This window comes from Alligator mississippiensis, chromosome 13 (assembly GCF_030867095.1).
Source record: "Alligator mississippiensis isolate rAllMis1 chromosome 13, rAllMis1, whole genome shotgun sequence".
NCBI classification, from domain to species: Eukaryota; Metazoa; Chordata; order Crocodylia; family Alligatoridae; genus Alligator; species Alligator mississippiensis.
The window spans coordinates 49,919,796-49,943,217 of NC_081836.1; the positions used below are offsets into that span (position 1 = coordinate 49,919,796).

At 42.4% G+C, this 23,422-nt stretch overlaps 1 protein-coding gene across 8 annotated transcripts in view; it reads right to left on the reverse strand.

The window, feature by feature from the left end:
* C13H7orf50 (chromosome 13 C7orf50 homolog) overlaps window positions 1-23,422 on the reverse strand; it is a 195,856-nt gene that overhangs the window by 169,506 nt on the left and 2,928 nt on the right. For 6 of the 8 annotated variants that reach the window (XM_059716408.1, XM_059716409.1, XM_059716406.1 and 3 more), the window contains one exon: window positions 21,605-21,748. In XM_059716408.1, the coding sequence (XP_059572391.1) occupies window positions 21,605-21,733 (129 nt within the window). In that variant the 5' untranslated portion in view covers window positions 21,734-21,748. Of the gene's footprint in view, window positions 1-12,231; window positions 18,901-21,604; window positions 21,756-23,422 lie in introns of those variants that run through there. The other 2 variants (XM_059716405.1, XM_059716407.1) reach the window with 2 other exon arrangements.

A 23,422-nucleotide genomic window follows, 5' to 3' on the forward strand; every position in this document is an offset into this window, starting at 1 on the left:
CATTCAGACCCCAGCTGCTGGGTTGGGGGGGGGGGGGGGGAGGGTAGGGAGGAGGGCAGGGTTTCCATGGAGACCAACCTGTTGGCAGGGCATGGAGCTGCTCTGGGGCCGCCCAGCCCTGGGATTTTTGCAGCAGTGACAGCATGGTGTGGAGCTGAGGCAGAGCCATGATCTGCTGCCCACACACCCCTGGCCAGGGCATGCGGTCAGCAGATCACAGCTCTGCCCCAGCTCCAGACCACACTGTCACTGCCACAAGATCCCAGCCCTGGAGCAGCTCCCCACCCAGCTACATATCCTGCCAGTGCTGCTGGGGTCGGTCTCCGTGAAAACCCTGGCCTCATGCTGTAATGGTGCCATTGCTGCTGGGGTCTCCACAGAAACCAGCTGCAGCAACATGGGCAAGGGCCGCTGGAAAATGGAGTCCACTGCAGGGCCCTGTCCAGCGCATGGGCCAACTTTGCCCGCCCCTGCTCTAACCGTTTTCATCTCACCTGCCAAACTGTGTTATCAGAAGCTAACAACTTTCCTTGTATTATTTTCCAATGTAAGAAAATGCTCTGCTTCCCATCTACACGTTATATGAAGGCAAAGAGAAGAGAAGTAGTCTGTGAAATTCAGAAAGGTAGGGCTACGAGAAATTTTATTTTTTCAACATAAAAGTAACAATACTGTATTGTTTTAGGTTATACTATCAAAACTTCAACGCTCACACGAGGTCTTTGTTACCATTCAGTGAGACATGCTGGACTTCAGAGCCTGACACTTCCTTTCATATTTATAATCGAAGCATCCTTTCCTTAATGGTGTTGTCAAAACTATTGACATCTATTGATGTCTGTTACCCTAAACTTTTAGCTTTCGCCTTTAGGCTTCCTCGTCACTTTTCATTCCATTATTTGGCGACACGATGAAGCCAGGAGTTAAGAATAAACAACTGCCTATTACACTAATCGCCCACGGTGACAACAGAAAAGCACTGACAATTCTGCTTTCTTCGAAGGGTCTGAGACATAGCTAGCAGTAATGAGATGATGCGGTGCTGCCTCTTGTATGCTGTTTCAGCATGATTTAATGAGAAACTCCTCTCAGGTGTGTGGCGACATTCAAGATGATAATATAAGCCTTAGTTCTGAAGCATCCCTTTTGCTTTGAAGCAGCTTTGCCCGTTTTCAGCAGAGCTGCTAAACCCCAGTGGTCAGTTCCAAATGCTAAATTTTAACCTATTTTTCCAATTCCTCAAATGCATTATCAACCAGAAACACATTCAATAGGTTCCAATTAAGGAAGGTCCTAGCACTGGGTATAAGTCAGTATTATATCTAAAACTTCAGCTGATACATATAAATTGGCTAAAGTTTTAATTCAGATTTTGCTAATACACTCTCCTGAAATACAGAAAGGAACATTCCACTGATTAAAGGAAACATTTTTTTTTCAAATTCCAACTGGCCTGACTAATAAAGATTGTCAATAAAAATGTTAAAAACTTGGCAAACTGGTGGGAAAATGTGTTTATGGAAAGAAGGCAGAGAGACAAGAGGATGAGGAAAGCTACTGAATGTAGTCAAGCAAAGAGGTTGAACCCTTGGGAGCTGAGAGACCCATTGATGATAGAACTGCTTAGCAGAGGAGGTCAAGATAAGTGTTTCTTACCTCATCACAAGAGACACTTCCTATCTCTGGACTTTTCTCAACAGAAAAAGCAACATAAGAGCAAGCAAGCATAGTCTTCCTTCCCTTAGTGTTTTCCCCATCCTAGGAAGAGCTATAAGAGGGAGTAGAAGAGGAAATAATCCTCACCTGAGAGAAGACAACTTTTAATTCTTGTATCCTAATGTCCTACAGCAGGGGTTGTCAACCAGTGGTACGCATATCCCTGGGGGTACTTGAAAAGACCCTGGGAGGTACGTGGGGGCAGGAGGGAAAGGAGCGCCACCATGCACCATCCTGCACTGCTGCGCAGGCACCACCCACCCAGCTGGATGTGGGGGGCTGGGGGAAGCTCGCACCTGATGGCTGCCACTGCTCTGCATTTGGCCATGCACCACCCCCCACTCTGCACCCGGCCATGTGCCAGAACGCTCCCCCCCCCCCCAACACAACTGGCAATGCACCATCCCCCTACCCTGCTCCATGTCTGGCCGCCAGGGGTACACTGATCCAAAAAGGTTGAAAACCCCTGTGCTACAGTAATGGCATGCTAGAGGGCAGGGAAAGAGGAAAACCTTGCACAAATACAGGCAAATGTTCCCAATCACAGACCTATTTACAGATTGAGTAGTAGCACAGAGAGAAGCGAGATGCCTGTGCAAACTTAACTGTTGAAGTTTCTTAGCTCCCACATATTTTCAAGTCAAAAAGATTCCGATATCGACAAAAGCTTAATTATACCTTCAGATCAGAAGTTCATAATAAAACAAATTGTATTGCTTGTAAAACAAAAATTCTTATTCATTAACTTACGGCTTTAAGCCCTGAATTTCATTTGCTACCTGATGCTGAACCAGCTGACTGTGGGTTGCTGCATGAACAACCACCAGCTTTTTAAACTGATTTTAGCATAAATGGAAGGAGACAGTCTCAAAATCTACTAAGTCTTCTGTTAAGATGCCATGCAAAAAAGTTTGAGAACCCCTAGTGTAGCATCCCTATCAAGTCTTGTTTTAAGAGCAGGTCAAATTAGTCACTGAAAGTGAGATTCATTATGAATACAGGTCTTTTAGTTCATAATTTACTCTCGCATGACTGTTAGATGCTGTTGGTACTTACTAACAAACTGAACAAAATGTTCCGATTAGATATGAATTTATAGTTCTGTGTTGTACAATATGTCACTTAAGTCACATGGAACTGGTTCTTAGTCAAACTTTAAATAAAAGAACTGTAAGCTTCCTGTAAGAATGTTTGAACAAATAATAGCTGCCAATTGGAAAACTCCAACACATTTCTACTTGGAAAAACATGAAATATTTTAAACATCATACTGTGCTGAGCAAGCACCAAGCTCTCTACAGAGGGCCATCAAGTAGTCCCTGAGCTGTAGTCTGAAGATCACTGGACTACAGTAATGCAACTTATGGTCTGCAAGTATTTCCTTTAACTAACTTTACCTGTTACGTTGCAAGGCTGTAAATATATTAATATCTTCACAACTGGGTGAAAAATCACATCCTGCTTTGTTGATCCTAATAATATGTCATGTAATGTAATGTAAAGCTCTGTAAAGGGCTATCATTGCATTTTCCATTCTTACATTTTCATTGCTTCAGTTTTCCTTCATTCCCATATAACACTGTCATGGTTACTTTGTACTGTGCACATTTTTCCTTTGTCTATGTCAGTCACAGCTTCTGTTCTGCTACAGAGCCTGGCTAAGATTCAGGATTAGACGGCTCAACATTTTATAAACCTCAGTTTGGAAAGACTGAAATAATGTTGGCTTGTTTGTGACATGTATCCACAGTGTTTGTAGCAATTCCCAGAATTTAACCAGTCAGCTTTGGCAGAGGGAGCAAATGAAATATAAAGTATAGGAAGCAGCTATAGATAGGATGCTACCAAAAGGTTGGAGGGGGGGGCAAAGGCAGGGGGCTGCTTGCAAAAGGGAGTTGTATTATTAGCACCATTTGCTATATCCTTGGCTAACCAATTGCTTGTTGTTCTGATGCCATATACAAGAAGAGCTCGAGATGCTAACAAATTTTGCCAAAATCTAACCTGCCTTGTTACAATCTGAGTTTTTAAATGGTTAGCACCTGCAAAAAATTGTCCACATCTACCCATTATTGGCCATACGTAGTTTTCATAAAACACCCTTAAGAAAAAAAAATATACAGCTCTGGGTGAGAATTGTCATTCCAGAATTAAGTTCCTGAAAGGCAGAGGATTTATATGGAAAATAAGTTCTTTCTGAACAAAGAGTAAAACTGGCAATCTGAACACCTGTTATTGTAGGTAATAAAAAGAATGCAATCATTTCCATTTTTACATTCTTGGACTAATCAATCAACCAAATTAGGGAGTAGAAAGTTTCACTATCCTACATAATCAGTCATCTTGGATAAGTATGCGCAATCTCCTCTCCCCCCACACATTACTCACTTTTTCAGCTACATTTTCATGATAATAACTTACATTTCCAGACCAGATGCTAATTTAACCCAGATAAATCTTCAGAATTGAAAACCAATGTCTTTAAGAATGCAAAAACAGTTTTACCTTGAATTAAAACAAGAAAATCCAAGTCTTAATAAAGATATCTTAGGAAATCTCTGTTCACCAGGGCACCTCTTGGGGTAACAAGGAACAATGGTCACAAACTGACAGACAGCAGATTTAGGCTAGACATCAGGAAAAACTTCTGCACGGTGAGGGTGGCCAAAACTTGGAATGGGCTTCCAGGGGAGGTGGTGCTCTCCCCTACCTTGGGGGCCATTAAGAGAAGGCTGGATAGGCATCTGGCTGGGGTCATCTGACCCCAGCGCTCTTTCCTGCCTAGGCAGGGGGTCGGACTCGATGATCTGTTGAGGTCCCTTTCAACCCTAGCATCTATGAATCTATGAACGACAGGGCTCTACTCAAAATGGCTGTAAGTACAGGCATGAGCATAGCCACAAAAAATACTGTCGCAGGACACTAAAGCATGCCTGCTCCTTTAAGGGTAGGGATGGCCTGGCTAGAGAGCCTGAGGAGCTGGACAGAGCTCCATAGCTGCAGGTTGCCTGGGCAGCAGGCTAACGGGGAAATTAGTCTGCACGTGCACCCAATCAGCTGACCAGAAGGAGTCAGGGCCCTGGGCATATATATGCCCCAGGGCTGAGGCCAGCAGGGATTAGTTCTCTGGTAAGCTGCCAGGGGAAGGAGTCCTGGGGGGAAGAAATACCCAGGAATGCTGTAGCTGCCGGACAGACTGTTTACATGGCTAATGAGGCTCCAGGAGTCTACAAAGTACCCAGGGCTGGGAGGCACTCGATATGCAAGGAACAGTTCAGGGTTTTAAAGAGGAAGAGTGTGGCTTGCATTACTCGTATTATGTTATAGCCCAGGAGCTCATATTTATGTTGTTGTTTTTATACTGGTGGACCGGCTGAGGCTCTGGGGAGGGGGAGGCCTCATAGGGGCACAGAGACAGAGCTGCAGCGAGCCAAGCACCAGAGAGGGCGCAGAGACAGGGGGTGCAGAGACCCCAGGGCTGGAGGGCGCAGCTACTGGGGCTAAGCACCCAGTGATGACAAGAGGCCGAGTTAGACTGAGGCCTCATCAAAAAAGGGACATTTAAATACCACCTGCGAGGCATGGGGCGTGATAAAGGGAAGGTGTTGGATAGGGCTGTGAGAAGCCTCAGTCGATGGTTCGATTCGGCAGAGATTTGGCCCGATTCGGTGGCCAAATCTCTGAATCCAAATCAAATCAGTGGACCCTTTAATCGCTCTGAATTGAATTGGAACCCTCCGAATCAATTCGGAGAGATTTAGCGATTCAGATATAGACACAGCCTTAAATGTTTTTTCTACATACCTCAAGGTACCCGGAGGCTCATGAATGCTGAGATGCTGGGGCGGATGGAATACTTCCAGTCCACTTCTGGGTTCACAGCCGAGCATTTGGGGGGGGCTCCCCCACGCTCCTGTGGGACGCTCCATCTGCACCAGCATCGCAGCATTCATGAGCTCCACCTGGTACCTCAAGGTGTGTAGAAAAAAACATTTAAAGCTGTGTCTATGGCCAAATTACTGATTCTCTTAATCTGCATCAAATCTTCAGATTCAGCCAAATTGAAGTGGGGACAGTGATCTGAATCAACTAATCAAATTGCTGTCCCCGATTTGGGCTGAATCCAAATCCGAATTGAATACGGCCCATTTCATACACCCCTAGTATTGGAGCCACACATCTAGCCCATAAGGCTTGGGGGTACCATAAGACACCTCCTGAGTATGGAACCCAGTAAGGGGTCCGACAACCCACAGGGTTTAAAGGAGTCTGTCAGGACTGTGACCGAACAGTAACTAAAAGGCAGTCTCCTGATTCAGCATTATACCAGCAAGACGTGGCAGGCGAGATTAGTAGGTGCCCATAGGGCGGAGCCAGCTTGGTCACGGTGCCCTAGGGACATCACGGCCATCCCTGGGGAGCCTGTATCATGACAACTACAAACAAAACTGCTATAAAGAACACTAATCCCTCTACTTATCTTAAAACAGTCTGAAAAAGAGTCAAACCAACAAGATACAAAAAAAAAAGTCTGGTTCAAAACAGGCACAGATCAAGACCCCCACTTTAATTCTTTTTTTCAAAGTGTATATATAGTCAAAACAAAGTCTATTCTTTAAAACATCAGATAAAATATACACACTAGAAAAAAAAAATTACCAGTTACATGAAAAACTAAGTTTTTAACATTTGGGTATTTTGTTCTATTTTATATATTGTCAGTAACAGTCCCTCAATACAAAGATGACAGTCTTACAGGAGACATGGGAAGTCATCCTGTGAGCCCACAAATGACTGAAGAGACCAATCCGAGATCTGCATGTTCAGCTGCAGTTATGGCATACAGTTCCAGTAAGGAGTGGATCCTGGTGATGTCACAACTATTTTCCTTTGTCTCTCGCCTATTTGCCTCCATATTAAGGTGAGTTTGCTCAAAATAGTAGATGTCTTGTCATACTTCATAGCCATTGGAGACAATTCAGTGGTCAGGTCTCCCAGGTATTGATGTTAACAAAGCACTTCTTCAGATGGGTCTTCAGAGTGTCCTTGTATATCTTCTATTTGCTAGAATTGTGAGCATTAGCACATTGGGAGTATAGGACCTGTTTTGGGAGCTGGCATCCTGTCAGGCATCCTTATGACATGCCCTATCCAACAGAGTTGGTGCCATATAAACCAGGTTTCAGTGCTGGCAGTGTTTGGTTAAGCCAAAACACTGGCATTCATTCTTCTGTCCTTCCAATTGATATGGAGGATTTTCTGAAGGCATCGCTGATGATAACATTCCAAGGCTTTCAGCAGTTTTTTATATGCTTTCCAGATTTCACACCCATACATCAGGGTATGGATGACAACAGCCTGTAGGCAAAAAGTCTAATTTAGGCCCTGATGTCATGATCATTGAAGGCATGATTTCGAAGAGGCCCAAAGGCAGCACTTAGCAGATTTTACATGGTACTGAATATCATCATCTACATTTGCATGTTGGGAAAGATGACTATCCAGGTAGGGGAAATGCTCAACATTTTCCAAGGACTTCCCTCTGTAATCTGGGGAGGAAAAACTGGATGGTTTGGGGTAGTATCTTCATTTCTGTGAAGTTGACAGTGAATCCAAAAAAGTCATATGATTCACAGAAGCAGTTGAGCGGCCTGGAGCTCTTCAGCTGAGTGGGCACACATGACACAAATCATCAGCATACTGAAGATTAGCAATGGAGATGTTGGTTATCTTGATTTTGGAATGTAACTGGTTGATGTTAAAGATATTCCCGTCCAGGTGATACTGTCTGCTGACCCCAGATGGAAGTCTATTAGCACTGAGATGTGGAAAGCTGTGATAAAGATGGAAAAAAGCCTTGGTGAAATCATCACCAGGAATCCGGGTTTTCGATTTCCCATGGAAAAATGAAGAAAAGCACAGAGTTCCCATTTTTATCAGAGAAAAAGCGGATTTTTCCTTTTAGCAGAGAAACCTGTGGATTTCCCGGTTTTGCAAAGAGCTCTGCAGGCTGGCAGAGTTCCAACCTGCAAGAGCCGATTGCAAAAGGCATGGGAAACAGCGTTTCCTCTAAGCTGTGTGGTATGCATGGCCACACAGGCATGCCTGGCAACGCGGCATGAGCAAGCCTGCGCAGCAGTGCACGCTACGCAGCTTAGAGGGAACGCTGGTGGGAAACCCCCAACCCTGTCCGGAGGAGAGGGAGAGGGGGAAGGGCAGGGCCTGAGGCTTTTAAGCAGTCCCAAGGCTTACCTCTGGCTCACTTTCCTTCTGGAACCTGTAAGGTTAGGTAAGTGGGGCTTACAGGGGGCTAGCAGGTTGTGGGGCTGGAAGCTGGCTGCGGGCTAAGCTAGCTGGGGGGTGGGGGGAAGATGCTGGTGAATGACATAGAGTGCCCAGCCAGCAGCACGTGGACTGCCAGCAGCTCTATCAGCCCGACTGGGCTTGGCACCTCCATGCACAGCTTCCCTTAAGGGCCATTGCCCTGCTTACGGTCCACAAGCAGCTGGCTGGGCACGCCAGCCGGGAGCAGGGAGGTGTTGGTGAGAGACATGGGGTGCCCGGCCGGCTGCAAGTGGACTGCAAGCGGCATTATGGGCCCTTAAAGGAAGCCACGCACAGAGGCGCCGAGCCGAGTCAAGCTGATAGCATCGTGGGTGGCCCACATGCAGCCAGCCAGGCACTCCATGTCCTTCACTCTTAGGGGGCAAGAGGAACCCATGCCCCCAGATCTGTGTAGGGGACAGGCGGCAAGCTTGAGCTCCTGCCCCAATTCCCTCTCACGGTGCCTCTGCAACCCCGCAGGCATGACCCAGCACAGCTGGGAACAGCAGGGCCATGCAGGAAGGTCCTCGCCCCCCGCCCCCCCCCGCACGTCCCACTGCTTTGAGGGGTGCAGCCCCACACACAGGAGGCCTGTTGCCAGGTCAGTGTGGGGTGAACAGCTGCTAGGAGATCCCCGTGTGGCTCCTCTGTCCCTAGCTCACCGGGTCACGGAGGAGGAAAGCAGAGCCAGAGGGCCCATGGAAGGGAAGCTGAACAAGAGCTCAAGTCCAGAGCCTGCCTCCTAAACCTATCTGGGGGGCATGGGTCCCCCTGACCTGCCAGGAGTGTGCATGGCCCCTGGGAGCTGGCCCCGCCCCTGCCCGAGCCCACAGCAGGCAGCAGTGGGGGAGCCGGCACTGTGCTCCTTCTGCTGTAGCTGCCACCTTTTGGGGGCAGGAAGCTGCAGATCTGGGTCCCTGGCCCTAGCAGCTGGGGGCCCCCTCTGGCAGGGCTGGGGAGGCTGTTGTGGGGGGAGTGAGGGGCACCAGCATGGTCAGGGAGGGCCCTAGCGGGCCTTTAATTTTAATCATGGATGTTGGGGTTTTTATCAGAGAATATGCAATTTAAAAAAATAATAATAATCAGGGAAAACCAGGATCCCCAATTATCACACATTCTTGCTTGACTCCAGTTCTGATGGTGAAGGGTTCATTTCCAAGCCATTGCTTGGAATGGCTGCTGTCATGCTGTCATGAAGATGGCTAATGATAATAAATTTTGGCAGGCATCCTAATCTTATCAAGATCTTCCATGGGGGCTCTGTGCTAATTGAATCAAAAGCCTTAGTCAGGTCAAAGAATGCCATGTAAAGATCTCAGTGTTGCTCATGGCACTTCTCTTGTAGCTGTCTAGCAACAAAGATCATGTCTGTTGTACCTCTGAATGGTGTGGAAACCACACTGAGACTCGGGTAGAACTTCCCTCGCAAACGGGTTGTGTGCAGTCTCCGCCCGAGCGTTCTTGAAATTGTTTCATACTATCTGTAGGGGAGAACCTCAAGACAGTTTTGATGTGATTTACTGTAAGCTCTTAGCAGCAGCGGTTTATCTTCCTCTGTGTGTGGTCTGCAAGTGCCGAGCTCACTGTACGGCATACCATTTGGAACCAGGTCACTGATACCATACAGAGCCCCTAGAACAGGAGTGGGCAATTATTTGGGCCTGAGGGCCACAGAGTTCTGATGAGATGTCACAGGTCATCTGCAACCGCATCAGGAACAGTCCCACTGGAAGCTGTATACTGGGGGCCCAGGTAAGCAGGTCTGTTCCGTTCCTTTCGCCTCTGGTGGTGGCTCCTGCTCCTGCCCCTTCTGTACTGCTCCGGGTGGGTGGGGAGGAAGCTTCAGCCTGGCAGCTCCCACTGGAAGCAAGGAGAACAGAGCAGCACTAGGAACAGCCCTTCTGGAAGCTGTACACTAGTCAGGGCCCAGGCCAGCAGCTGCAAGCAGTATGGGCTGCTCTTACAGGAGTAGGTGGGGCTGAGCCCCATGCAAAGCACCATGGGATGGATCAAGTCAGTTGCCAGACCTGATCCGGTCTGTGGGCTGTATTTTGTCCACCCCTGCCCCACAGAATTAAACCTGGCAAATAAAGTCAGAGGAAAAAGAATCTTGTTCTTAGTAGTAAGATCAGTCAACCCTTTTTCCTCCCAAACATATTATTTTTGTGTCTCAGACATCTGAGAGTCTTTTAATCCAGATGACAATAAATCTCAAAAACTGTATTTTTCAAATCGTTAATCCAGTCAGTTCAATTGTTTTACTTTTTCCTGGGAACACCAGTTAAATTAACCAGAATTATTTTTGCCTCTAATTTCTGTTTCTCCATATTATATCTAGTCCTGTTGAATGACAAGTCTTGTACTCTTAAAACTCTTAAGGAAGTGCTCCTATTGTACTTATTTCAGATAAGTCAACATTTGGCTTGGTGTTAAGGCTATAATCTGATGCACAAAAGCCACTCATTTATCTAGTGTATTACTTGCTCATTAATAGCCAAGACAAATGAGTGAATTAAAAGAGTAGGACAGAATATTTCATTTATACAAATACAGATTTTTTTTTCCATTTGGTGAATATCAAAGTATATTTACATTTCAAACGAAACGGTTCTCCAAGAATTTTTAGGCAGAAAGCAGAACAAGGTGGCACTTTACAGACTAACTAGTTCAGAAACGTCTTCATAGGAAATAGCCTACTTCACAATGATATTGTGAAATATAGTATAAAGCTCTTTCAGTTTTTTTATATCTCCCATGTAAAAGATAAATTATAACATACATAACTCCTTCATACAGATTCGCACGCAACTCAGAAGGATAACGAGGTTTATATACAGAGGAAGGGGGAAAAAACATCTCTCCTTAAAACTGCCAGCTCATTTCATTTTAGCTTTACTAATAATTTAATGTTAACAAAATTTTATTAAGAGTAATAACCAAGAAACAAAAAGGCCGTAAGATTCTGTGTCACATATTGTACATATTTCCACATCCCAGCTTGCTCAAGAGTACCCTGCTTTTGATGTGCCCCTCTCCACACTTTATCACATGCTTGAACAAGGCATCTTTTTACTCTCCTCTAGCAAGCTTACTACACAGTCTCTTGCAAAGCAGAGTAGCTTGTGACAACTTAAGCAAGTTACATGGCATCTTCTCATATGCTATTCATATTTGGTGGCCATTTTTTAAAAACAACTTAACTTGGTCTTGTGCAGAAATGTTCTTACTTTTATAAAAATCCTATGAGATTTAGCCAAAAGCCAATCAACACACAGATTCAAAAATATATATTTTTTTATCCAAGAATGCAATATACTCAATTGAATGGAAAAGGACAGGGACTCAAAAGACTTGGGCTTCATCCCCAACTCTGCCAGTGGCCTATACCTGACAGCATTGAATAGGATGTGGACATTATTCAATAACAGTATCATTCCCTTTGACCCTCTCCACCAGGGACCTTACTGTGTTGGGTTTCATCCTGGGTGACATTTTTTGCACCTAATCCTATCAGTAGCAATTTATAATGGAAACAATGACAAAAAAAGTGTGGTGGGAGAGCAGGGAAAGCTCTCACAGCTAGCTAAAAAGATGGGAGCTGTGAGGAAGTACTGCTTACCTAAGGCTGGGCCAGAAGGATAAACTTCCCACCATTTATAGCAGACCTGCTAGTTGACAACATGTATACAGTAGGGAGAGAAACCTGAACATAAAGATTAAAGGGAAAATACCTGGCAAAACGTAACTTTTTTTTCAGTCAATCTCTAATGAGGAAGGCTTAGCTCCTTTAAAAAATTACTAAGAAATACACTACATATTGTTTATACAAACACAGTTGGAGACATGAGTTTTTTGCCTGGGAAAACCATCTTCAAAGTAGTGATTGTTTTGCCAGCTGTGAATACTCTTTCCTGGGAAATCTGTTCCTAGCATTACAAAAATATTTTTCAAAGGAATGTAAAATTATTCAGCCTAATCTATGCATATCTGTATTTTAGAAAAAAAAATCTGTACTTTCTTGGACTTGTCTGCTTATAAGAAGCCTAATATTCCTTAAAAGCATCACACAATATCACAATGAGATGTACCCCTTTTAAAATAAAAAATGTAATTAATTTAGCAAAAGAATTCAGAGATTCTCCATAAGCATTCTGAGAAGTGTTTTTAGAGAGAAATAAACACTGAAGTCTCTTAAACAGTTACCCACAAAGTTTATTTATTACTTCTTATTAATTTGAACAATATTACAGAAATATGCAAAAAAAAAAAAAAAATCCCAAGAAAACATGCAAGACAGGTCACATCTTCTTGTATCCCACACAGTCAATCACAAAAGCCAAACAGGATTTCAAGCCAATATATTATACCATTTTTACTAACAAATTTGTATCCTATCCATGCCAATAGTAAATCATCCTACAAGGACAGTGGGTGCTAACAAAACTGTTATTTACTTGTGGAGTGATTCAGTCAAGGATATTAATTTAATCCTGAAGCAGCTCAAAAAAAAAAAAAGGAGAGAAAGAAAAAAAAAATGAAGGAAGCAGAATATTTCAACCATAAAAGTGAACAGATACAGCATGCCTGCATGAAGGCAGTGGCATCCTCACACTCATCTTAATGTTTAACTTTACAGTTTTCAGAAACATCCATCAAGGTGCCAGTTTCTTAAGAAGTGAATTTGGACATCATGGAAATGTTGAGATCAAGTTGAGGGCAGTGGAAATTACTATTTAAGTCGGATGTTTTCCTTTTGATGCTAGTCTCATAACTTGCAAGGCACTGGGTGTGGGACTTATTAAAGAAAACTATAAAGAAGTATAGTACAGTAGGAAAGTCTTCAGTGTTGAAGGACCCATATGATGCAATATGAACTTTTTAATATTCCTGTTTTCAGTATAGCAGGTCTGATGCATCAACGTTTTAAAGCCAAAAAAAGAGTAAAGAATGGAAAAGACATAATACTGAGGCATGAAGTACGTAATTTGCAGTTAAGTACAGAATTGAGATAACAGCTTACAAACAAGCATTTGGTGGAAGAGCTGAAAGAGGACCTACAAGACAATATCCCAAGGTTTCCACACAAGCCAAGATGCAGCTTATTTCAGCAGCTCAGCAACAGCAAATTCACTTTGACCATCTCACCTCGTTATTCTCCCTTTGTATAACAAGCCAGGGGGCAAACACTTCCTCTGAAAATTAGATAAGCCTTCTACTCATTAAAGCACATGAAAATGTTTTGCAAACAAATTCTGCATCTCAAAGTGTCAGCATGCTCCTAGTATGAATTAGTGAGGTGACAAAAGATCAAGTACACCCTGAAAAAAGCCTTGCAGTGAAAACAGAACATTACACGCCTGTCTTAGTCTCACTGAATGTGTTGTCACTATCCCTACTACCTTAAACATCCTATTATAAACAATATTTTATATCCTGCCAGTAAGGTAACTAGCTTCCAGCTTGCTGAACGGTTGTACTTGCAAAGTTTAATCACCCTAACATACATAGACCTTTTAATTAGAGTATTATACATAGTAATATTAAAGAAACATTTTTTTAATGGAGTTGTGTTACTGCTTAGTACAAATAACTCTCCACTGCCCTTTGTAATAACCCTTCTAAAGCTTGAAAATAAAAATGTTCTCCCTACTGATTTTGCCATTTTCCATTTGGTAAGTAGATTGTCACTGTTTGGGCACCTGCACACTATTTCACTGAAAAAGGAAGACTATCAGCTACTTGTTTATTCTCCGTTGTTTGTATTATCTGTGTGGAATCTTGAAAATACATTCCTTTCCCACTGACTCTGTCTTTATTTGGGGAAAATGTTGTTCCTTCTTCCCTATTTGCCTGCAATACAAAAGGCAACAACTTAAAGGAAAGCCCTTGTCTTACTACCATAAAGTTATGAACTGGGGTCCTGCCATAACACTTGGTGACTCAGTGCCCGTATAAAGGGAGATTTGGATTTACAAAGGCTGACTGCCTCTTATTCAAATCTCATGCAAGATTAGAATATTGCTAAACTAAGCTGAGAGGGAAAAAAAATGAATACAAAATTAAACTTTTGACTTTTTGTGTAATGACATCTTGCTCTCTGCAAAATTCAGCTGATTCAACCGAACTCAATTTTATAAATGAACAAATAATACTGAGGAAACATGGTCATCTCCACGCTTAGCTCAAAGGGTTAATATTGCTTTTGGATACAGCAAGATTACTCTTAATAGAACTCAGAGATCCTTCACACCACCACCACCTGTAGCTCTTCAGGGACACACTGCAGCTCTGGACCTGTACACTCTAAGTGCCATAGTGTTGCTTTCAGAGGCTCTCTCAATCAGTGCTACCCTGAAGCAGCTAAGAATTACAGGCAGAAATAGTCCCTAAATACAAGTAAGATAGGGTAATTGAAAACAAGCAATTCTAATACCTCTAACATGTTGAGCTGACATTTTAATAACATTGCAACCCTATTTTAGATGGCAGAAAAAAAATAATTCCTAAAATGAGGATTGCATCAGAGAGGTTTGACGTGTTGGGAAGAGGATGCTTTTAAATTTTGATTGCTACACTAGACTGGTATGCCTTTTAAATCTATTTTCACCATATTATTTAGAAAATAACAGATATGGTTTAGGGAGGATAATTTCCAAGTACAAGCAGTTGCATATTTTGATACACTGCAAAAACATTAAAGTTAAACGAGTAAAATTCATGTTCAGGTAATTCTAAAACCCATGGTAAAAATGCGTATGGAGATCACTACTAACGTTAATGCTTTGTTAAACTATTTACTATAAACAGTAACATAATGACCAATTGTGAGAAACACGCATGACTGAACAAAGGATTTAAAATTTATACAACATGCTTTTCAAAACCACTGAAGAAACGTCCTGTCATTTAGAACGGTATAGTTCTAAAATCATTTGTGAAAACATTTATATCAGACATGAATTGATTGTTGCTATTTAATGTAAAAGGGAGAGTGTTAGTAGATGAAAATCAATAAAACACCAAGATTCTTCTGAAAGGTCAACCTGTTCCAAAGAAAAATGCTTTACTCTTACAAGCGCAAGTATTTTGGAACAAATTTCATGAAACAATGATCAATGTAACAGTAAATCCAGTCACTTAAGACACATTTCAAGTTGTCCTCTTCCAGCTCTACAACAAAAATCAATTAGAAATTTACATTTTCTACTTTGTAAACTAAAAAGTACTCTGCTAGAATGGCTAAACATAAATCATGGGTAGGCTTGGCAGGATTCAATTTTTATAACTAACTGCCGATAAACGTTGAATCACCTCATACTCACAGACCAACGAAAAAATATTTCCATTTGCAAGAATCAAAATTTATAGAAAGGGAACAGGGGGTGCCATGCACATGTGCACAAACACATCCGGCAGCTGTTGCAGGCAGGGTGAGGGGAGCCCCGGCTGTGCACCCCACGCACTGCTCATCTGGCAGCGGCTCAAGCAGCCAATGCAGGGGCTAGGGACCATGCTGGGCGGGGGCGCTAGTTGGATTCTGGCTGCTGGCGACAGAGCCTGGAGGCAGGGATGCTGCTGCAGGGTCCTGCCGCTGAGGGGCAGGACTGTTGGCATCTGGGAGCCCAATGCTGCTGGCCACTCTCTCTACCCAGATCCCAGCCAGGGACTGGGTGCCGAACTCCCACCGAGCCCAGCCCCTGCATGCTCAGGGGCTAGGCCACCCCTCTGCTGGCACCTGCGAGGCGAGGCTCACCCCCCAAGCGGACGCAGGGAGTGGGGAAGCCGCTTCTCACCCTGGGCTAGGCAGCCACTGCCTCCTGATGCAGTGTGGGGCTTGGGGAATTCAGTGCCATTCGACAGCCAGGAGTTTTCTGACGAGCCTCCTCCCACAAAGAGCACCACTGGCAGCCCCAATCTGCAGCCCCTTGCCCAGCCCCTGCCCCCACGCTCCACTCAGTGACAGCAAAGACACCAGCCTCATACGAATGTCCTACCAAATGAACAAAATGATTTCAAGCAGGAATGCTTTATTGATTTATGGATATTTACTTTTTATATTTTAACATGTGATTTTATAAAGCTTTTAACAGTATACCATCATTATTGTCTAAACTAAACTAAACTAAATTGTCTGCCCCCACACTCTTAAAGTTGTATAAACCTGAAAATTTTAAAATCAACAAAATATTGAAATAAATGCTTAAAAATAAACATGGCTTTTAGCTGTCAAAAAAAATTATATATACATTTAAAAAATTTTTAAAATATCGAATTTTGCCAAGCCTAATCATGGGTAAATACATTCACTTAGTGAACCACTGAAACCACTCCTTCACCAAAAGCAATGTAGTACACACCTGTTAGCTTTAAAATGGTAAATTATCTTTTGGCTTATTTCTTATAATCAAGGCATTTTATTTTTTTAAAAAGCACGTAAGAAATTGTATCCTGTACTTTCCTGTTTCAAGAATGGAAAAATGTTGCCCTTTAAATCACAAAAAATATATTCAAAGACAATCACAGTTCATTAATCTCTATTAAATATGCTTTTGGATTTTTTGCATATAATATGCCCTTCAAATTTAACAGGTAGAAGCTTATTGTTTAATCAATGCTAAATTTAATACAAAACTATATCATATTATATCGTGTAAGAGGATCAACTAAATGGCCTGATGCACTTTTTCCCTAGTTTTCAGTATTTCATTGCTTACAACAGGGTGTTAAGAATATACTTATACTATAATATTTTTTAAACAAAAAAGACTCAGGTGGTGAAGGAGAGAAGAGGTGATACCCCAAGAAAGAAACCAGTGTGCAAGCATGAGAGAAGAACTTTGCAAATGTCTCTGAATTAGGTTTCCAAGCCAAAAAAGGTTTGTTGCCTAGACTGCATTTCAAAACATGCTGAAAGATTTTAAATTCATTATCATCATCTATCTCTGGATACCAAAATGTGTTCAAGATTCATATAGTTTCATAGTAGCTAGGGTCAGGAGGGACCTGATCAGATATGTTAAGACCAGAAAGAATCCTTATGGATGTGGTAGCTTCACCTTGTCCTTTACTAAACTTTCATGCTCTCTGACATTTGCTAAACAAAAACATTACAGGCGGTCCCCAGACTTAAGACACAGTTTTCAGGAACCAATTGTGTTGTAAGTCGAAACATCGTAACTTGGAACCGCTTTTACCCATAGGAACAATGTTATAAATAGGGGATTGGTTCCTAAACCAAAGTCTGATACCCTATTTTCACCAAAAATAACCAAGAATTTTGTACTCAGTCAACTATAGATGAGTTATATAGCTACATTAATGTATTTATATTGTAAATAGCAATCATATTGATTTGGAAGGACATCTTTGAGGTGACTTTGCTGGACTTTTTGAAGAGCTCTTGGTTGGACTTTTTAAAGGGTTCTTGGCTCGAGTCTTCTCAGAAGTCTTGGCTGCAGGTTTTTCTGGAGTCTTGGATGCTTTCTTAAAGAAAGCACCCAAGGAAGTTGGGACAGATGTTCTCCTCTTTTGCTTGTAAATTTCTCTGTAGCAGCTGTACATGTTGGATATGCCCCTATTCACTGATGCACTGCGTTCAGTGTTGGGGTCATGTTCCTCAAACAGGGACATGGCAGCTTCCAAATATCGAAATGCCTCAGCCAACACTTTTGTTGTCAAGACTTTACGAGGAGAAGCCTCTTCAACAGTGGGTGCATCTTCTTCTTCCTCTGCCACTTTTTGCTGCTCCAATTCAATGAGGTCCTCATTAGTTAATTCTTCAGAATGTGATGTCAGCAATTCATCAACATCCTCTGGTGCAGCATCTAAGTTGAGTTCTTTGCCCATTTCAACAACATTTTTGAAGTCACTTGCAGCATGGGCACCGAGCAAAAGAGTGAGCCTATCTTTAGCAGCTTTGTACCCGGGCACGGATTTCTCCTCTTTGGCAATGTAGGTTCTCGAAGGCATTTTTTTCCAAAACAGCCCAGTTTCGCCAACATTAAAAACTTGCTGAGCACAATACCCACCTTCTTCAATGATTTCAGCCAATGTCCCGGGAAAAGCACACGATGCCTGCTCAACTGCATTGGCAGCTTCACCTGAGACCTTGATGTTATGCAAATTAGCCCTGGCTTTAAAACGCATAAACCACCCCCTACTTGCTTTAAAAGGCTCAGCATTAGAACTCTCCCCCTGTTGTTTCTTTAGATCATCATAAAGACTCCTGGCCTTTTCCTGAATTATACCTAAACTCACAGGAGCACGGCGTTGATTTTGACCCTCCAGCCAAATGATTAACAGTTTCTCAACCTGAGCAATAAGTCCAACCCGCTGCTTAGTTATCACAGTTGACTGCATAGGAGCTGAGCCCTTAACATGTTCCTGAATTCTTACCTTGTCTTTGGATATCCCCACAATAGTCGTCCGGGGGATATCCAAAGCTCTACTGATTTCAGTTGGCGTCTCACCTTTTTCGGCCCTCTTAATTATTTCCATTTTTGTTTCCATAGTAATTGCTCTACGTTTCTTAGAAACACCACTTGCACCAGATTTACGCTTTTCTGCCATTATGTGCAAAGAAACACTAAATTTTAAGAAAAAGTTTGGAAACACAAAGATTCACCACATAAAAATGGCGTCAGAACAGCAACTGAGCGTCTTGAGTCAGGAAAACGGGCGGTGTGGCGGATCGACACAGGTAGACGGGCAGCACAGCGAACTTGTTCGCTGCTGTGGCGTTGCGTCGGATCGAGTCTCGTAAAGTCGAAACTGACGTCAGAAAGTCGTAACAGGGGGTCAATTTATAAGCGCCGTAAGTGCCGCTCGTCGTAACTTGAACATCGGAAAGTCGAGGACTGCCTGTATTTTAGAGCAACTATCATGAATAAATTGGTCATTCTCCCAAATGCTGGGAGTATAAATGCAGGTAATAGTCACAAGGCCAGTAACAACTGACAAAATATTCATTAACCATTTTTGAGGCAGTGTTTAAAATATTTCTAACATTTTTCACTCTGGTCCTTTTAAATACAGAAAAAACATAGCTTACAAACATACTTTCCGGCTCTCAACAGTTATAGTTTATAAGGTGGATGCCAAAAAACAGCTTGGCATTAACCTTACATGGTGCTCCATACAACTAACACTACATATTTACTGAAGCCACCCACTGACTCATAATTTTCAGGACTGTTATGCTTAGTGATGGTCTGAGATAGAATCAAGGGTTCTGTTCTGCAATAAATACTTCCCTCCCTCGCAGAACTGAAAAACCCATGTATTCAGGAAAAGATTTTGAATCCCAACAGCTGATCAGGGACGTGACATCAAATGGCTCAGAAAGGCCCCAGCCTTTCCAGGGTTTTGGTGTCTCTGGTTCTTTTTTGTTGGTTGCTTGGAATGATGCTGTGTAGATAGGCTACAGATTGCTGAAGGCAATGCAATAAAATCTGAACTTCCTCCCATAATCTCTCACAAACTTTATTTTAATCTAAAGATTTATTTAAAGTCAAGTCTATAGTTATCTTCCTGTGTATTCTGCTTGAAGGGAGCCCTATTGGAGCCCTATATCATGAGATATAGTGAGGGGAGGACTATGCCATCACTAAAAAAAAAAAAGTAAAGTAAAAAATAATTAGTATTTTGCAGACTGATAAATTCAATACTCCCTAATTTTATATAAGCATGGAATCTGTTCCCTTCTAGTCTGCTTGAAATCTGCCCAGCAGATTTGAAGTGTGGAAGGACTCCATAACTTTTCTTAGATAACTTTCCTTAGCCTCCAAACAGAGTTGTGTTCTCTACAAACAAACTACTACCTAACAAGATCCTATTTCAATCCTATGGATGAAATATAAGCTGCAGTAGCTATATCTCAAATGAAATGCAGACATTTACACATGTGAAGAAAATCCCTCAAACTGTATACACCTTTTGCCAAATAAGCTTAATAAAAACCCAGTCACCGATCAACATCCACCAGTTTTACTTTGCTTTTTCCAACTGCAAAACGTGTCTAATTTTAAAAGACAACAAAAGGAAAGAATCAGAATGCTATCAAAGCCACGAACTAACAGCATGCACAAAGGTATAAGATCAGGTTTTTACCACTTCAAGAACTTCAGAGGCAAGGCAGAAAGGTTTTAGCCATCCCCTCATCTACAAGTAATGTTCATGTCCTATCTGTCTGAACAAACTTTTATATTAGCCTGTAGACCACTGATTCTCTACCAGTGTCAGTGCACCCTGGGGTGCCACCAGATTCTTTGAATGATGACGAGGTGTGAGGAGATAATCAGATAGCTGAGTAAATAAATGCTGTCTCAAGCTAGTCAATGCCTGAACACAATCCCCCACACCACTGCCTAGTCTCTCTGCAAGAAGGTGAGCACTGTAATATATCAATCAGTTTTTGAAATCAAGTGCTACTCATTTCACAGAAGTTATGGAGGGGGTTCCTCGAGTCCAATGTCTAGAGAACCACTGTCGTAGACCACTTATTTGCAGGACCTGAAGGCATCAATGTAGTCTTTTTAGGCCCATGTTACTTTTTTTAATTCATGTAAACAGCACTGTATTTATAAATAAGTACAAGGAATCCTGGCTCTTGTTCTGCCATATATAAATAAATATAAGGATGCCTGGCTCTTGATCTGCCACAGAGGCAAGCAGATTTTAATACATAAAGCTCAAAACATTTACTTGCTCTTGCTCCTAATAACTGAAGTGGAATGCCATTGTTTACATACTATTCTTGCCAGAACAATTCTGTAGATCTGCTTTTGCACAAAAATAATGTGCAGTAGGGAGCCTAAACAAAAGATTTTGCCATGGCTGGAGTAGAGAGGAAGAGACGTCAGATTTCACTGAAATCTGTCACCACACTGTTAACCTCCTTTGCTTCAAAATTAATATGAAGATGCTCTAAAAAGTGAAGAGACTGCTGACATCTTCTGGTCAGGCAGCATGCAAAAGTGCTTTTAACACACAATTTTCAAAATACCTCTTTCAGATTTTTCCAAAGCCAATACCATGACTCACCTTCACTCTGATGGCTAATTCAAGGAAACCATAGATACTCAATTCCATTTACACCTCTACATCCCCCGCCATCTTTCATATTAACACCCCACAAGAACAGCAATCATATACCTAGGCCTTCAAGCAGTAGGGTAACTAAGGATGAGTGGGACACCAATCCTGGGCATTTAAGAAGGCACATGGGTTGCCTATACACTTGCTCGGGGGTTTTGAGGGACCGTTATAATTAGAGCAATCTCTGACAGTCCTAATTAAAGCGGCTGAGTGCTAATTAAAATGGCGAGCTCTAGTTAAAATAGTTTAGTATCATGTGTATTAAACCCTCCCCCATCAAAAAAAAACAAACCCCAACAAGCATACATGCCTAGAGAACCATGACCCACAATCCTTTTTATTTTAACTTTGTTTCATTCTGAACAGACTATGGGTCAAGGAATCATTACTACTTAATCTCATAATGCATTCAGATATGGTACTGTTGGGAGTAACAATGAATTAACAGTTTTATCTCTTTGGCACTTACCTTCAAGCTTTGTTTCTTTTTCTTTGGTTCAATTTCACACACAAGTTGCTCCTCTGCAGCTAATGGCCGCTTTATTTTTTTCCTTTGGCTTCCTTCCTTAATTTTTGTATTCTTCTTAATTTTTGCCATTCTAGATCAGAATCACTGAAACACATGTATATAAAATGAAAGCATATACATTCATTCCAGCCCTACTATTCTATTATTTCATTACACAGTTATAGAAAAAAAAAAAAATCAATAACTTTCCTTTGCCAGAAATTTTGAAACAGGAGACAGGTACCTAGCTATCATTAAGGGTCTACCTAAGTCAAGGAGGAGGCCAGATGATTTAGCGGGGAGAATGCAGGGCTGGCCGCCATATTCACAGGCTGATCGCGATGCCCCCCATGCTGCTGGTTGGCTGGGTGGCTCCACCCTCTCACCACTGCTGCCTCCGATTGGCTGCAAGGGGTGTCCATCATACAACGCTGCCCCTTGCTGCTGACTGGTTGTGAAAGCAATCCATCACACGAGGGCTGCTGATTGGTGGAGAGGGGCAAGGCCACGACAGGCAGCCCTCTCCATCAATTAGCGGCAAGGGGCAGGGGCAGGCAGTCCCCCTTACCCCCAGCAGGTCGCATAGCTGAGCCGCAGCACCGTGAAGACTGCTGGCTCTCCCCCACCGATTTTGTAGATTTCATGGACAATGCTGGATTTCGCAATTTCCACAAAACTGTGATTTCAGTAGGTTCCTAGCTATGGTATATCTTTTATACTGATTTGTATTTAGACTACTCAGAAAAGGTAATCCTTTAACTACATGTTTATATATGCATTCTTAATATATTTTGGAGGAGTTTTAGTTTATGAGTGCAGTAAAATTAAAATACTGCAAATCCGAACATTATGTTCTTGTAAAAAACTCAGGGTCTAACAGTCTCTGCCCCCTAGAACCCAGTATGGCAATGACCCTTCGATCTTCTTCTATGCAGTTAAACATCAGTCAAGATTATCATTTGCCACATTTGGAACTGTTTGGTCAAACGTTACAATAAGCTAAAAATTGACTCTGATCAGGCAAGGATTTTTTGGAGGATGATAGCTTTTATTGGACCAACTACATCCAGTAAAAGGTATCACCCCCCACAAATCCTTGGGTCTTACATAATTCCTGGACCATCGTGGCTGCACCGCTAACACACCTCTAATTAGTTCAGTCATGTCAAAAAGCACTTCTATATGATTGCTAATAAGTGTACCCAGTACACATGGGAATATGAACAACAGTCCCAGCAGTACAGAGATGGCTCAACTGCATTCTTGTGTTTTACTTAAAAGGACTTTGAGGGCTTTTTTCTCCTTTAGTTTGGATGATATGGAAGGGGGAAATACGTGTAAACGGTTATCATGTGTTTTGTGTTTCATTTCATACAACTCTGGATCAGGAGGAAAGAAAGTGGTTTCATGATGGTTCTAGCTTTGGTCCTCAAGGGCTGCTCTACCTTATATTTAGCTGCAGCAAACTTCATTACACTTTTGCTACAACTGAAAATGAGTAGAGAGACTTCAGCCACACCACGCTAGTGGTGATAAAAGACGACAGAACTATTCCACTATATTGGTACCATCTGGGGAATAACCATAGCTTGGCTCACTGAATTTTCAATAAAAGATTCTATCAGTTCTACACGATTTACCATATTCAGCAGCATTTCTAACCTATGACCGATGCATCTTCAGTAAGATTCTTGGTCTCTGCCACTGTGTTAGACTAAGCTAGACGGACCTATTGTCTGACCCAGTAAATTGCAGTTCTTATATTAGATCTGTTTGGTT